At 26.8% G+C, this 18,346-nt stretch overlaps 1 protein-coding gene across 2 annotated transcripts; it reads right to left on the bottom strand.

The window, feature by feature from the left end:
* Window positions 1-1,431: 1,431 nt before the first annotated feature.
* On the bottom strand, window positions 1,432-16,864 carry LOC142229736 (RUN domain-containing protein 1). Of its 2 annotated transcripts, XM_075300304.1 has the most exons (4): window positions 15,309-16,864; window positions 15,062-15,242; window positions 11,226-12,146; window positions 1,432-3,568 (listed from the first exon to the last, which is right to left on the bottom strand). In XM_075300304.1, exons 1-4 carry the CDS (start codon window positions 16,693-16,695, stop codon window positions 3,379-3,381), a joined length of 2,679 nt encoding a protein of 892 aa, XP_075156419.1. In that variant the 5' UTR covers window positions 16,696-16,864; the 3' UTR covers window positions 1,432-3,378. The 2 variants fall into 2 exon arrangements, with proteins under 2 accessions (XP_075156419.1, XP_075156418.1); XM_075300303.1 differs by having other exon boundaries at window positions 15,062-16,864.
* Between the last annotated feature and the right edge of the window lie 1,482 nt (window positions 16,865-18,346).

Below are 18,346 nucleotides of genomic sequence, written 5' to 3'. Positions count from 1 at the left end.
ATATAATATGTTTGAAAGCATATTGGTCTAAACAATATATGTTTGGGTAGTCTAAGTTCCAAACATTTTGTATTTTTGCATCCAAATTCAATAATGTTGTCTTCCAAAAAACAATATGTTATTATGTGAACATATAATATGTTTGGAAGCATTTTGCACCCAAAAATATTATATGCTTAAAAAAAATTCTCCCAAACAATATTGTGCTCAAAATTTTATTTATTTATTTATATATTTACAATCATAATGAATTATGAAAATAAACAGGTAATATAGGTGCTAACAACATAGGTTTTCGACCTGAATGCTCAAAATTTTGTTTCTGCCCAATTGTATATTCCCCCACATCTTTCTCACTTCCACGAGATTTTTTAGTTCTTAGCACCTTTTTCTGTAATACAAACATTGTAGAAGAAATTATTCAATTGTATGATTTTTTTTATTTTAATTTTACCTTTTGCCGGACGAGGATTCGAACAGCGGACCACACAGTTTGTAAGGATCAAAGAAGTAGCTGATCAATTGCCCAAGGAAAAATAAAAAAATAAAATGTTAATTTTGTAATAACAAGCAACAACCACCAACTTAATTCAATATCGCTCCAGGTTAAATAGCGCTCCAAGCTACTAAGCACATATATGTTTATAGGTTATTTCTAAATTAATATATGTTTGCATTCAAGCATATTATATTTACAAACATTTTATGTCCCAAACATAATATGTTCTAACATATTAACATATATGTCCCAAACATGTTATGCTAGTTTATGAACATTATATGCTTGCACTCAAAAATATTGTGTTTAAAAATTTGTGTTCCAAACATATAATGTTTATAGCCAAACATATGAAAAACAGTCTTTTTCATCCGTGCAATTGGCGCCTTAAAAATATATCCACACAAAGAAAATTTCATTAAAATTTTTTACTACCAGTGTATGAAACATAATATGTTTGAACAATACAAACAATAGTTTGTTTGGACCAATCCTGAAAAAATATATGATTGAAGCAAAATGTGTTTAGGGTATATGTTACAGAAGCGATTTCTTTTTAGGGTGTAGGTAAAATCGTACTGGTTGAACAGATCTGCTTGGGAAATATGTCATCAAACCCCCTTGAAATTTTCAAAGGAAACTATTATATTTGATTCATGGTGGTAGGTATTTAAGATTCGGCCCGGCCGAACTTACTATTGTTTCAATTAAAAAATAATAAAAAAAAATTAACTTTGTCTCAATTACAAAAATAATTGAATTTCAACTCAATATGGCCAAAAACAACTAGATAATAATTTACTTAAAATGTACAAGAAAATAATTATTTTTTTAATCAAGTAAATTTTTTATATATAATTAATTCTGTCAAGATCCTTTATGACATATAATTTATTACCTTGTTTTGAGCATATTAAAATAATTACACCGCATTTACATATTTTTCGTTATAACTTTAATAATGATAATCATATTTATTATATGTATATTTTTTTATAATTTAAGGATTAAAAGGAAGGGGCGAGATATTAAATTTTACTATAATACACATTTAAATATAAATACATAGGGGGTGTATGTATGTGTGTAAAAATTTAGAAAATTTTTTGAAAATTCGGCCATATATAAGACTATATTAATAAATATTGTATAGTTAAAATATTCAATAAAAATATTTAAATAAATGTTACTAGGTTTTGTTTTTATTTTTTTCGAAAATATACAATATTTAATGCTATACCTTTAACATAAAATTTCCAACATGCAAAAATACGCAAAATAAATTTTCCAACTTGTAAATCTAAAAAAAAAAATCCCAAACCCAAACCAGCGCTATATGAACATTAAACATTATTCGATTTACCCCCATTTTCATAAAGCTCCGTTAGTGTTCCGTTAACTAACGGACTTTTAAACCGTATTATGAACATAGCTGTCATCTTGCCAATATATTTCATATGCCGCTTGGTAACTTAACTGCAGAAATTTTTTCAATTAAAGTTAACCTGAGAGGAGATATATGCAATTTACTTTCTGTTAACTGGCAGTTAAAGCCTAACGGAGCTATATGAAAGTGGCCGTTACGGCCATTTTCATATAGCTCCGTTAGGCTTTAACTGCCAGTTAACAGAAGGAAAATTGCAAATATCTTCTCTCCGGATAAATTTAACAGAAAAATGTTCAGCAGTTAAGTTCCTAACTGACATTTGAAATATAAAGGCAAGGTGACAGAAATGTCCATAATATGATTTAAAATTTCGTTAGCTAACGTAGCACTAACGGAGCTTCATGAAAATGGGGGTTAGAATAATTTTTCGTAGACAATTTAATAGAAAATCTAATGTTCATGAAAAATTAGTTTTAAAAATTTTCATTTCATTGACGTAGTACCTATCATACTGTAATTGATTGAACAAAGGGGAAATATGGTTTTGCAAGTTGGAAAATTATCCCGCTTTATGTTGATTGCAGTGAAATAAAACCTAATAAATTAAAACAAACATTATACTATGGATTGTAGATAAATTTAAACTAATGACGAATTATATTCCGAAGTGATATAATTAAATGTTGTTCTAATTCTTTAATGCGAACACACAAAAATTTGTTTTCTAATTCAATCACGAAATTAATTGATCCAATTAATTTTTTAATTTAAATGTCTTTAATCACAGAAATGATAGCATCAGTTAAAAAAATTAATTGAAAGTCTCATAAAAAATTAATTGATACTTTTAAGTTTTATGATTGATTTTTGTATCAATTAAAAAATTTGTTGAATTAATTAAATTTTTAATTGAGTATTTTTCAAAACTCAATTAAGACTTTAAGTGGAAAGTTTGTATAATTAGATGGAAAGTTTTTTCGTGATATTTTTTTCTGTGCATCGACACAATCCATTGTATAATGGGGAGATCTCATAATAATAACAGACTAATTCCGAGTAAGAAATACATGATCTTATTTGATACAATTTAATCTATAATCTATAAAAATTCATGACGAAACATGGAATGGTTCAAATGTTCAAAATTTTGCGTTTTGCTAATTCACAAACTAGAACAAGGGGGATAGATCCATAGATCCAAAACATATCAAATTGAAATCCTAATGATTTTACTCGGGAACTTATTCTAACTTAAAGTTGTATATATAATAATAATAATAATTTGTTATAGTCATTATGATCTTTTGGGTAGTTTTGCTAATATTGAATATATTCATGTGGGAATCAAAATTACAATAAATATTTATCCTAGACATCAAGATGTGATAAAGATCTCTTTGTTTTCTCAATATTGCACACTAGTTTTACTTTTAGTTATTTTTATATTTATATGTAACTGCTGCTGCTTCTTTTACCAAATTGGTAGGTCAATTTAAAGATTACGAAAATGTCGCACTGCCAAATCAACGGGTAAATCGAAATCATATTTACTCAGAGCATCTATGGAACGCAAAGCATCACGGAATCCAGTACATGCTACATAACTATTGGCCACATAATAGTTATCCACCAGATCATTACAGCTAAATATTAAATTTAGCCATTCTACCAATTGATGGCAACTGAAAGGAGATTAAGAAAAAAGGCGAATTATTAGAATCGTATAGATAAAAGATTTTTATCTAATAGATAAAATATAAAAGATTTTTATTCAAAACTGTGGGATTATGTTTTCTTTTATAAATAACAATAACAAATAATAATAACGTTATTAATAATAAACGTGAAAAAGTATTAAAATAAGAGAAATTCTATAATTTTGTAGCCAACACACAGAAAAAAATCATCAATATTTTTATACCCTCCACCATAGGATGGGGGTATATTAACTTTGTCATTCCGTTTGTAACACATCGAAATACTGGGTCGTGGTGGAATTCTGAGTCGATCTGAGCATGTCCGTCCGTCCGTCCGTCTGTTGAAATCACGCTAACTTCCGAACGAAACAAGCTATCGACATGAAACTTGGCACAAGTAGTTGTTATTGATGTAGGTCGGATGGTATTACAAATGGGCTATATCGGTCCACTTTTACGTATATCCCCCATATAAACGGACCCCCAAATTTGGCTTGTGATTGCTCTAAGAGAAGCAAATTTCATCCGATCCGGCTGAAATTTGGTACATGGTGTTAGTATATGGTCTCTAACAAAATAGCAAAAATTGGTCCATATCGGTCCACTTTTACGTATAGCCCCCATATAAACGGACCCCCAAATTTGAATTGTGATTGCTCTAAGAGAAGCAAATTTCATCCGATCCGGCTGAAATTTGGTACATGGTGTTAGTATATGGTCTCTAATGACCATGCAAAAATTGAAGCAATTTCAATAAAAAATTTAATGGATCCATTAATTTCGTGATTGAATTTTTTCTGTGTACTGTCCCATAATCACGGTTGCCACCGATGGTAGTAATCTACCAAAAAATGTAGATTTTTGTACTGTTTGGTAATAAAATAAAAATAAAATTTTGCAAAAATTTTCTTTAGAAATAAAATTTTACTAAAATCTTCTATAGAAATAAAATTTTGCAAAAATCTTTTATAGAAATCAAATGTTGACAAAAATTTCTATAGAAATAAAATTTAAAATTTCTGTAGACATAACATTTTGACAAATAAAAAAACAAAAATAAAATTGGGATACAATTTTACAAACATTTTCTTTAGAAATAAAATTTTGATAACAAATTTTCTATAGAAATAACATTTTGCAAAAATTTTCTTTAGAAATAACATCTTGACAAAATGTTCTGTAACAATAACATCTTGACAAAATTTTCTATAGAAATAAAATTTTTAACAAATTTTCTATAGATATAAAATTTCCACAAATTATCGTTAGAAATAAAATTTGGACACCAAATTTTCTATAGAAATAAAATTTTGACAAATAACATTTTGACAAAATTTTCTATAAAAATAAAATTTTGCAATATTTTCTATTTTCTTTTCAGTAGACATTTTAAAAAAAATTTCTATAAAAATAAAATTTTGCAAAAATTTTCTATAAAAATAAAATTTTGCCAACATTTTCTATAGATATAAAATTTTCAAAAATTTTTTAGAAATAAAATTTGGACAAAATTTGCAAAAATGTTCTTTAGAAATAAAATTTTGCAAAAAATTTTCTGTAAAAATAACATCTTGACAAAATTTTCTGTAAAACTAAAATTTTGCAAAAATTTTCTTTAGAAATAAAATTAGGACAAAAAAAATTCTATAGAAATACAATTTTGCAAAAATTTTCTGTAGAAATAACATTTTGACAAAATTTTCTATAAAAATAAAATTTTGCAAAAATTTTCTATAAAAATAAAATTTTGCAAAAATTTTCTATAAAAATAAAATTTTGCCAAACTTTTCTACAGAAATAAAATTTGCAAAATTTTTCTTTAGAAATAAAATTGAAAAAATTTCTTTAGAAATAAAATTTGGACAACAAATTTTCTATAGAAATAACATATTAACAAAATTTTCTATAAAACAAATTTTTGCAAAAATCTTCTATAGAAAATAAAATTTGCAAAAAATTCCTTTAGAACTAAAAATTAGTTAGTTTATGGTCTCTAATGACCATGCAAAAATTGGTCCATATCGGTCCATAATTATATATAGCCCCCATATAAATCGATTCCCAGGTTTGTCCTCCGGAGCCTCTTGGAGGAGCAAAATTCATCCGATCCGGTTGAAATTTGGAACATGGTGTTAGAATGTGTCTCTAACAAACACGCAAGAATTGGTCCATATCGGTCCATAAGTATATATAGCCCCCATATAAACCGTTCCCCACATTTGATCTCCGGAGCCTCTTGGAGGAGCAAAATTCATCCGATCCGGTTGAAATTTGCAACGTGGTGTTAGTATAAGGCCGCTAATATCCATACCAAAATTGGTCCATATCGGTCTATAGTTATATATAGCCGATCCCCAATCACACAAAAATTGATCCATATCGGTTCATATTCATGGTTGCCACTCGAGCCAAAAATAATCTACCAAAATTTTATTTTTATGGAAAACATTGTCAAAATGTAATTTCTATAGAAAATTTTTTCCAAATTTTATTTCTATAGAAATTTTTTTTCCAAATTTTATTTCTATAGAAATTTTTTTCCACATTTTATTTCTATAGAAAATTTTTTCCAAATTTTACTTCTATCGAAAATGTTGTCAAAATTTTATTTTGTCAAAATTGTATTTCTATAGAAACTTTAAACTTAATTATTTACGTATTTAAACGGCCTTTTTTTAGTTTAATATATACTACGTATGGACTACCTTGTAATTTAGAAGACGGTGTTAGGAAGTTTTAAGATACCTTGGCATCGGCAAGTGTTACCGCAACCTAAGTAATTCGATTGTAGATGACAGTCGTTAGTAGAAGTTTCTACGCAATCCATGGTGGAGGGTACATAAACTTCGGCCTGGCCGAACTTAAATTAAATTAAATATTAAATTTTCACCAATATGGTATCACAAATGGACTGAATAGAGTAAGTGAGCCTGATACATCGGGCTGCCACCTAACCTAACCTAATCTAACCTTGATTAAATTTTAATATATAGTCAATTAAAAAATTAATTGATTTCATAAAATTTTTAATCAAAATAAAAATCAGTCACAGATATTAAATGAATCAATTCTTGTTTTAATTGGAACAATAATTTTTTAAGTGGCATCGGTGATTAATGTTACAATTTTCGTGATGAAAGAAACTTATGTTTTCTTTTATTAATAATAATAACAAACTATTATTAAGAATAAACGTGAAAAATACGAGAAATTCCAAACACAGAAAATCACCAATTGCTTTTCAATTAAAATCTTAATTAAATTTTCAAACAATATATTTAATTTAAAAAATTAATTGGTTTCATTAACTGTTTAAACTGTTGTCAAAATAAAATGTAATCACGGAAATTAAATGGATCAATTAATTTTTTAATTGGAATAATAAATTTTTTAACTGGCATCGGTTATTAATATTACAATTTCCGTGATTGAAGAAATTTCAATTAAAATTTAACTGGATCAATTATTTTGCGATTGAAACCAAAAATATTGTTTCTATGTGCAAATATACACTGAAACATATCACAAAAATATTTTCAAGTAAAAATTTAATTGAAGTCGAAAAATAATGTATTAAAATACAATTAACTATTTAATTAAATTAAAAAATAAAATCCGTGAAAATGTTTAACTTTTCAATTAAAATATTTTTTATATAAATTAATATTTTAATTAAATAAAAAAATATTAAAATTAAAAATATAATTTCTTATTATTGAAAATAATTGATTATTATTGATTTATTAAACTCATATCCTAAGGAAAATAGAATTATAATTGTATTCGGAAAATTCATAAGAGAGTATAAACTCTTATACAATTATAAGAAAATGGTTTCCTCTAAAGGTAAAAAAGTTAAAAAAAATAAAAAATAAGACGATAAATAATTGATTGGCTAAATTAAACAAAACTGATTTCATTATTTACATTTTTAATTAAATCAATTTAAAAACTTAATTGAAAGTGCCAAATTAATTAGATTTTTTTATCAATTAACAGAATTAATTATTTTTGATTGAAGCAATTTCAATAAAAAAATTTAATGGATCAATTAATTTCGTGATTGAATTTTTTCTGTGTACTGTCCCATAATAACGGTTTCCACAGATGGTAGTAATCTACCAAAAATGGTAGATTTTTTTACTGTTTGGTAAATAAAATAAAAATAAAATTTTGCAAAAATTTTCTTTAGAAATAAAATTTTGCAAAAATTTTCTTTAGAAATAAAATTTTGCAAAAATATTCTATAGAAATCAAATGTTGACAAAATTTTCTATAGAAATAAAATTTGCAAAAATTTTCTGTAGACATAACATTTTGACAAATAAAAAAATAAAAATAAAATTGAAATACAATTTTACAAACATAATAAAATTTTGATAATAAATTTTCTATAGAAATAAAATTTTGCAAAAATTTTCTTTAGAAATAACATCTTGACAAAATTATCTGTAAAAATAAAATCTTGGCAATATTTATTATAGAAATAAAATTTTTAACAAATTTTCTATAGATATAAAATTTCCACAAATTTTCTTTAAAAATAAAATTTGGACAACAAATTTTCTATTGAAATAAAATTTTGCTAAATTTTTCTTTAAAAATAACATCTTGACAAATAACATTTTGACAAAATTTTCTATAAAAATAAAATTTTGCAATATTTTCTATTTTCTTTTCTGTAGATATTTTGAAAAAAATTTCCTATAAAAATAAAATTTTGAAAAAATTTTCTATAAAAATAAAATTTTGCAAACATTTTCTATAAAAATAAAATTTTGCCAAAATTTTCTATAGATAAAAAATTTTCAAAAATTTTCTTTAGAAATAAAATTTGGACAACAATTTTCTATTGAAATAAAATTTTGCAAATATTTTCTATAGAAATAACATTTTGACAAAATTTTCTATAAAATAAAATTTTGCAAACATTTTCTATAGATATAAACTTTTCAAAAATTTTCTCTAGAAATAAAATTTGGGCAAAAATTTTCTATATAAATAAAATATTGCAACAATTTTCTATAGAAATAAAATTTTGACAACATTTTCTATAAAAAATTTTTTTGCAAAAATCTTCTATAGAAATAACATTTGCAAAAATTTTCTTTAGAACTAAAAATTGCACAAAATGTTCTTTAGAAATACAATTTGGACAACAAATTTTCTATTGAAATAAAATTTTGCAAATATTTTCGGTAGAAATAACATTTTGACAAAATTTTCTATAAAAATAAAATTTTGCAAAAATTTTCTATAAAAATAAAATTTTGCCAAAATTTTCTATAGATATAAAATTTTCAAAAATTTTCTTTAGAAATAAAATTTGGACAACAATTTTTCTACACAAAAATAAAATTTTACAACAATTTTCTATAGAAATAAAATTTTGACAAAATTTTCTATAAAAATAAAATTTTGCAATATTTTCTATAGAAAAAAAAGTTTTGCAAAAATTTTCTCTCAAAATAAAATTTGGGCAACAAATTTTCTATAGAAATAAAATTTTGCAACAATTTTATGTAGAAATAAAATTTTGACAAAATTTTCTATAAAAAAAATCTTCTATAGAAATAAAATTTGCAAAAATTTTCTTTAGAACTAAAAATTGCAAAATTTTCTTTAGAAATAAAATTAGGACAACAAATTTTCTATAGAAATACAATTTTGCAAAAATTTTCTGTAGAAATAATATTTTGAAAAAATTTTCTATAAAAATAAAATTTTGCAAAAATTTTCTATAGAAATAAAATTTTGCAAAACTTTTCTATAGAAATAATATTTGCAAAATTTTTCTTTAGAAATAAAATTTGCAAAAATTTGCTTTAGAAATAAAATTTGAACAACAAATTTTCTATAAAATAAAATTTTGCAAATAATTTTCTATAGAAATAAAATTTTGCAACAATTTTTTATAGAAATAACATTTTGACAAAATTTTCTATAAAAAAAATTTTGCAAAAATCTTCTATAGAAATAAAATTTGCAAAAATTTTCTTTAGAACTAAAAATTTCAAAAAATTTTCTTTAGAAATAAAATTTGGACAACAAATTTTCTATTGAAATAAAATTTTGCAAATATTTTCTGTAGAAATAACATTTTGAAAAAATTTTCTATAGAAATAAAATGAATAAAATTTTGTAAAAATTTGCTATAGAAATAAAATTTGCAAAAATTTTCTTTAAAAATAAAATTTGGACAACAGATTTTCTATTGAAATAAAATTTTGCAAATATTTTCGGTAGAAATAACATTTTGACAAAATTTTCTATAAAAATAAAATTTTGCAAAAATTTTCTATAAAAATAAAATTTTGCCAAAATTTTCTATAGATATAAAATTTTCAAAAATTTTCTTTAGAAATAAAATTTGGACAACAATTTTTCTACACAAAAATAAAATTTTACAACAATTTTCTATAGAAATAAAATTTTGACAAAATTTTCTATAAAAATAAAATTTTGCAATATTTTCTATAGAAAAAAAAGTTTTGCAAAAATTTTCTCTCAAAATAAAATTTGGGCAACAAATTTTCTATAGAAATAAAATTTTGCAACAATTTTATGTAGAAATAAAATTTTGACAAAATTTTCTATAAAAAAAATCTTCTATAGAAATAAAATTTGCAAAAATTTTCTTTAGAACTAAAAATTGCAAAATTTTCTTTAGAAATAAAATTAGGACAACAAATTTTCTATAGAAATACAATTTTGCAAAAATTTTCTGTAGAAATAATATTTTGAAAAAATTTTCTATAAAAATAAAATTTTGCAAAAATTTTCTATAGAAATAAAATTTTGCAAAACTTTTCTATAGAAATAATATTTGCAAAATTTTTCTTTAGAAATAAAATTTGCAAAAATTTGCTTTAGAAATAAAATTTGAACAACAAATTTTCTATAAAATAAAATTTTGCAAATAATTTTCTATAGAAATAAAATTTTGCAACAATTTTTTATAGAAATAACATTTTGACAAAATTTTCTATAAAAAAAATTTTGCAAAAATCTTCTATAGAAATAAAATTTGCAAAAATTTTCTTTAGAACTAAAAATTTCAAAAAATTTTCTTTAGAAATAAAATTTGGACAACAAATTTTCTATTGAAATAAAATTTTGCAAATATTTTCTGTAGAAATAACATTTTGAAAAAATTTTCTATAGAAATAAAATGAATAAAATTTTGTAAAAATTTGCTATAGAAATAAAATTTGCAAAAATTTTCTTTAAAAATAAAATTTGGACAACAGATTTTCTATAAAAATAAAATTTTGCAAAAATTTTCTGTAGAAATATAATTTTCACAAAATTATCTACAAAAATAAAATTTTGCGAAAATTTTCTATAGCAACAAAATTTGCAAAAATTTTCTTTAGAAATTAAATTTTGCAAAAATTTTCTATAGCAACAAAATTTGCAAAAATTTTCTTTAGAAATGAAATTTGGACAACAAATTTTCTATAAAATAGAATTTTACAAAAATTTTCTTTGGAAATAAAATTTGGAAAACATTTTCTGTAAAAATAAATTTTTTTGTAGATTTGTGGTAAAATTTTCTTCAAAGTTTGATAGATTATTTTTGGCACGAGTTCTCTGTCTTCTTAGTCTAGTTTATGTTTTGTTTTTCTTTGTATAAACTTACTTAAGGCCAGCACATACGAAAGCCTTAAAATGTGCATTATAACTCCTCTTATATGGCCGATGCATGGCTATAATACTACCAACCGTACTCAGTAGATTTTGTTTAGCCGTTACAGCTTGAGAATTTACAATATCCAAATTGAAACTTTGTGAAAGTTTACGAGCTGGCGTATTATTATACTCATCGCCATGTTTCAAGTAATAGAATTCCAATATCAATTCCCAAGCATGCATGGGTCTTGTACTGCCAGCGGTGAAAAAACCTCCATTGCCTTCATTTCCGGTATCGGGCCAATTTGTATGAGAATCCATGTTTTCGACATCATCATAACCAAATGCCGTGGAAGAAGTCATAAATGATGAAGCATCATAATCACGTGCACGAAAATTATTTTCGGCCATAAAAACTGGGGACGGATTAAGGCAGCGCATGAAAGGTACAATTAAACTAGATGTTACTGGCGGTGTGGACTCAACCCTTAGACCATGTTGTATTAACTTCAATAGAGTCATAGAGAAATTTTTTCGTACAGCTGTTGTTAGTTCTTTGCTCAATGTATTAATCGAATCACCTCGTATACGAGCAGAATGTACTGTCCGGCGATTATTTTGTTGTTGACAATTATAGTAGTCATTCACATCGTAATCATCATCATCATCAGAATCGGATGACACATGGTAAGGTTTTATTTGATGTTGTACCTGAGTGCCCGATGTCTTGGGACGATTTCGTGTTCTTGTTGGAGGGATTGTGGTTAGAACACCATTGTTACTGGCCAATGTCGATGTTGTTGTTTCCGCAATGGATTTTGACTTTTTCATTGATTTCCTTAATTTGGCTAATTTTTCACGGTCAAAACTTAAAGTTGCTGCCAATGAAGCTACCTCTTGAATATCCACCTCAAGTTGTGCTCGTAAATCTCTGTAAACCAAGAATGTGTGTTTTTTTTCATTAATTGAAGTGAGTTGAAAATTTATATTAAACTTTATACAGGGGAAAGAAAAATAGTAAAAAAGTCTACTAAAATCAGCTGTCGATGAATGCTATTATATTTGTGTACTTTATGGTCTAGCGAAAAACAAATTGTAAAATATTACCCAAAGCATATTCAAGAGTCAAACCTATTTTTTTGCACTCTAGGGAATCTGCTAAAACAGCAGAAAGCATGCTGAATAAGGGCAAGCAGTCATTATTTGCTGAAATAACAAACCTTGTCTATCTTTTAAACTCGATTTTCGGTGTTTGGCATTCTTTTTTCTAAGATTGTACAATTATAATTTGATTTATTGCTTATATATCGTAATTGTTATTATTTATATATGTTTTATATTAATTCCTCAAATAAGTAAATAAGGAACCTCTTATACCGCTGTACTAGTACTGAGTCAGTACTAGGATATCCAAATAACCGTTTTCTTTGAAATTTCGAAAATCTTCTGATGGACAAAATTTTAGACAAATGAAAATTTATTTTCACTTCAAAAATTTTCCTTAAAAAACAAATAAAAATGGTTTGAGATAATAGTCCCAACACATCTAATAAATTGGGGTTTATTTGCTCTCAAAGAAAGGACTTTACAACAAAGCGGATTTCATATGATTACAATTCCGGAGGAAAATATTTTTTTGTTGTTTTTTTTTTTTTTTTTTTTTGGGGGGGTGCAAGATACCCAATTTATAACTTCAGTTTTATCGAAGAATGTGAAACCGTGATGTGTGAGTGGTGTAATAAAATTTTTTTTGTGATACATAGTGAAAACGTATTGTAAGCACGGTTGCCACAGTTGATAGAATTCTACCAGTCATGGTAGATTTTTTATTGTTTGGTAGATTGGTAGAATTCTTGATGTTTTGGTAGATTTTGAAAAAACATTTCTCTCCAAATTTTGACAAAATTTTCTATAGAAATAAAATTTTGACAAAATTTTTTATGGAAATAAAATTTTGACAAAATTTTTTATGGAAATAAATTTTTGACAAAATTTTCTATAGAAATAAAATTATGACAAAATTTTTATAGACATAAAGTTTTGACAAAATTTTCTATAGAAATAAAATGTTGACAAAATTTTCTATAGACATAAAATTTTGACAAAATTTTCTATAGACATAAAATTTTGACAAAATTTTCTATAGACATAAAATTTTGACAAAATTTTCTATAGACATAAAATTTTGACAAACATAAAATAAAATTTTAGACATAAAATTTTGACAAAATTTTCTATAGACATACAATTTTGACAAAATTTTCTATAGACATACAATTTTGACAAAATTTTCTATAGACATAAAATTTTGACAAAATTTTCTATAGAAATAAATTTTTGACAATTTTTTTTATAGAAATAAAATTTTGCCAAAATAATCTATAGAAATATAATTTTGATAAAATTTTCTATATAAATAAAATTTTGACAACATTTTCTATAGACATAAAATTTTGACAAAATTTTCTATAGAAATTAAATTGTGATAACATTTTCTATAGAAATAAGTTTTTGACAAAATTTTCTATAGAAATAAAATTTTGACAAAATTTTCTGTAGAAATAAAATTTTGACAAAATTTTCTGTAGAAATAAAATTTTGACAAAATTTTCTATAGAATTATTTATGACAAAATTTTCTATAGAAATACAATTTGGTAGATTGGTAGAATTCTTGATGTTTTGCTAGATTTTGAAAACAACATTTCTCTCCAAATTTTGACAAAATTTTCTATAGAAATAAAATTTTGACAAAATTTTTATGGAAATACAATTTTGCTAAAATGTTGTATAGAACTAAAATTTTGACAAAATTATCTATAGAAATAAAATTTTGACAAAATTTTTATAGACATAAAATTTTGACAAAATTTTCTATAGACATAAAATTTTGACAACATTTTCTATAGACATAAAATTTTGACAACTATAGACATAAAATTTTGACAACATTTTCTATAGACATAAAATTTTGGCAACATTTTCTATAGAAATAAAATTTTGACAAAATTTTCTATAGAAATAATTTTGTGACAAGATTTTCTATAGAAATAATTTTGTGACAAGATTTTCTATAGAAATAAAATGTTGACAAAATTTTCTATAGAAATAAAATTTGGCAAAATTTTTATAGAAATAAAATGTTGACAAAAATTTCTATAGAAATAAAATTTTGACAAAATTTTCTATAGGAATAAAATTTTAGCGAAATTTTCTAAAGAAATAGAATTTTAACAAAATTTTCTATAGAAATAAAATTTTGACAAAATTTTCTATAGAAATAAAATTTTTACAAAATTTTATTTCTGATCGGAAATTTAAAAAAATGTGCTTTTTAAATTTGGTAGATTTGTGGTAAAATGTTCTTCAAATTATGATAGATGTCAAATGTCACCACAAATTTTAAGAGGGGAAAACCTTCACCTTCAATCCATTCTGAACTTCTCTCTTATAAATGAGTGCTGTAACATTTTATGTTCAGTTCAATGTCTCCCTAATATAACTTTACATTATTATAGGTCTTCCTGTGGTATTTCTTTATAATACTAAACTTTTTAGACCAAGTTCGGTCAAGTTTTCCTTAATGGTGTAAACATTCTTAATTGACCCTATCCCCTTACCAAAATTCCATCTTCACTTACTTCATGTCCCCAATTTGTTTTAATTTTTTTTTTTTGAAAAATATTTGATTCTAATCACGTCATAGCCTCTTCTCCTAATTTCCATATTCTCTGTTTCCTGTTTTTGCCAAAATTCTAATGGTTAGTATGGTGGAATCGATTTCATCAAAAAAAAAATATATATAGTTCGGCCCACTGTGCGATATTTCACAGAAATTTATACTTACCCCCAATGATTTCCTTTATTTGTTTTCTTCAATGTATTCTTTTGGAATTCTTCTGGTTTAGCTCCAAAATGTGTGGTAGCAAACATTTGCATTAATATCGAAGCTTTATCCATCAGACTGTGTGCCTTGTTGTGCAAACTTTCTCGAGTCCCCGACGAAGAAGACGACATTTCGGCGTTGGCTGTAGAATTAGAAATATTCTTATTCAGTTCGATTTGTCTACTAGCGCTTGATGGTTTTTGTTTACCCTCAAAGTTTGCAGCACCATTTGTTAGTGGTGCCTTTGGCGAGCCTTTGGGTTTAAGAGATTCCTTTTTCTTTTTGGCCGAATAACTGTTGTAGGCTTCGGTTAATTTCTCACCCCCACCAGTAAGTGTTTTCAATTTACTTTCATCCGTATCGCATTGTAGAAATGCAATAAATCGTTCCAAATCTGTAATTTGTGTCTTTAGCTGAGCCACAAGCTGCTCTTTCATTTTCAACGGTGCCACAAATTCGTCTACTTGACATTTCAATTCTTCTGCCGTTAGTTCGGGTAACTTTTGCTCGTCTACTTTGAAGTTCAATTTGCTCTTGAGCTCATCTATGATGATTTTTTGCTTTTCCAAAAGGATATGTTGAGGCAAAACTGGAGCTCCTGACTCGTAGGCAATTTTCTCCAATTCTGTTAGTTGAGATTTCAATTGATCGATTAATTGAAATTGTTGTTTGTTTAGGTGGGGATGACTGCCACCCTCTTGGTTGCTCAAAGAAGAACCACAGCGACTTTGAGCTATGTCCATGAAGGCAGTTGCTGAAGAATTAGGTTCTGGTATACCTTGGAAGGCAAATTCTTCTAGATCTTTCAAAAGTTGATCTCTCTCATGCGGTGGAGCTTCAACAATCTGTCTAACTCTTAGCTGGACATGGGCAAAATGTGATGTTAATGCCATTAGAGACGAAGTGAGCATTTCTTGTTCCTCTTCCATAGATTTGAGACGAGCAATCTCTACATCATCAGCGGCGTTTTGAGAGAATTCATGTTTGTCCTGGCTAATGTCGGACTGACTTAATAGTTCCAACTCCGATGCGGGGCTAAGCAGTTCGGAGGAGGGTGTTACCGCGTCATCGTAATTGGCACCTAACGGTGACCAACGTTCACTTAATGGTTGTAATGCATCATCAAAGTCCCCCTGGGAGAATTCGAGGACAGGGGGATCCTCCAAATCCTTATCTTCATGTGTTGGTGGTGGTGGCGGCGAGAGGACTACAACTGTAGAGGAAGAGGTGGAATTTGTTGCTGGTTGAATTGTAACATCTGCAGTTTCTATAGAAGATGTCGTGGTTTCCATCTGTTCAAAATTTGCAAAGTTTTCACAAGAAGTTTCCTCTTTTCCATTGGCATTTTCACAACAGCTGTTACCCTCGCCATTAAGATTTTCCAGAGGATTCGATTTAGTTTCGAGGTCTTCTTCTAGATTAGCCATAAATGTGTTGTCGTCATCATTACAAAGTTTCTTTGTTAACTCATCTCCTCCCTCGGTTTTTATCAGGACATTATGCTTTTGTTCATGAAAGTCTTCGTCAAAGTTTGCTACGAATTGAAATTCTTTGCCAAATTTAGATTCGATTTTTTCACAATCTGTGGTATTCATTTTTATTATCAATTCCTTTTAGTCCTTTGCATTATATATTCAAGCATATGCATGCACTTTTCTTAATTTATGTACGAATTTATTTACAATTTACACTTTTTTGCACGTATCGCGAGGAAGAAAAATCAATTTTTTCATCAAGTATGGGTATTTTCTCGATGACAGTTGTGATAATCAAGTGGAAGTGGAAGGGTGGATATTTCTACCCACATATAACAGTACATTTTGACAGCTTGTTGCAATATAAACAACGGTAATTGTAATAGATTAAAGGAGTTGGTACCACACTCTTGTTAGCACAGACAAAAGCCTAAATAATTGACAGGGTTGCCATATTTACTGACACCCAGCTAGTTTTCAGGGTAATTTTTTAAAATCAATTTAGAAGTATAAAATGCTTAGCATACAATGCCTTGGGTCTTTTCCATCCATAATTTCATAAAACTTGATAAAAAATTTAATCTCTTCATATATATTTTTGTACTTTTAATTTAGTGTTTTGGTGGAAAAACCGAACATAGTACTCATTTATAATTTGAAACGGTTTACTTTGAATTCGATTTCCAATTTTTAGCAAATTACTTCCCAATCGCCAAAATGTTGTAGTAATCTTTGAATATATGTTTGAAAATGGTTAGGAACATGTGTACTTTGGGTAATCTTGTGGGCAGAAAACTAAAAGCAGAAAACAGTAGCGCAATCTAAATACTTCATATAAAATTCACAACAGCTATTTCCGTTTTTCTTATGATGTGGTATCACAATGGACTGAATAGTCTAAGTGAGCCTGATACATCGGGCTGCCACCTAACCTAACCTAACCTATAATGCTGAAGTACGGGCCACTAACATCCACCCTTAAACGATGCAGTAACAGGTTGGCTGATAAGTCCCCGGTCTAACAAAGAAAAACACATTTTTTTGTCAAAATTCGTTTTTATTATTCAACATAGTTCCCTTCAAGAGCGATACAACGATTATAACGACCTTCCAATTTTTTGATACCATTTTGGTAGTACTCCTTCGGTTTTGCCTCAAAAAGGCCTCAGTTTCGGCGATCACCTCTCCACTGCAGCCAAATTTTTTCCCTGCGAGCATCCTTTTGAGGTCTGAGAACAAGAAAAAGTCGCTGGAGGCCTGATCTGGAGAATGCGGTGATGATTTTTACCATCGTTCTCAATGACTTGTGGCACGGTGCGTTGTCTTGGTGGAACAACACTTTTTTCTTCTTCATATGGGACCGTTTTGCCGCGATTTCGACCTTCAAACGCTCCAATAACGCCATATAATAGTCACTGTTGATGGGTTTTCCCTTCTCAAGATAATCGATACAAATTATTCCCTGCGCATCCCAAAAAACAGAGGCCATTACTTTGCCAGCGACTTTTGAGTCTTTCCACGCTTCGGAGACGGTTCGCTGTCCATTCAGCCGACTGTCGATTAGACTCAGGAGTGTAGTAATGGAGCCATGTTTCATCCATTGGCACATATCGAGGGAAAAACTCGGGTGTATTACGAATTAACAGCTGCAAACACCGCTCAGAATCATCAACACATTGTTGTTTTTGGTCAAATGTGAGCTATCCAAATATTGATGAATGATATGACCAACGCGTTCCTTTGATATCTTTAAGGCCTCTGCTATCTCGAT

Source organism: Haematobia irritans, chromosome 3 (genome assembly GCF_050003625.1).
Source record: "Haematobia irritans isolate KBUSLIRL chromosome 3, ASM5000362v1, whole genome shotgun sequence".
NCBI lineage: Eukaryota > Metazoa > Arthropoda > Insecta > Diptera > Muscidae > Haematobia > Haematobia irritans.
This window is presented reverse-complemented; position numbering and strand designations above follow the sequence as displayed.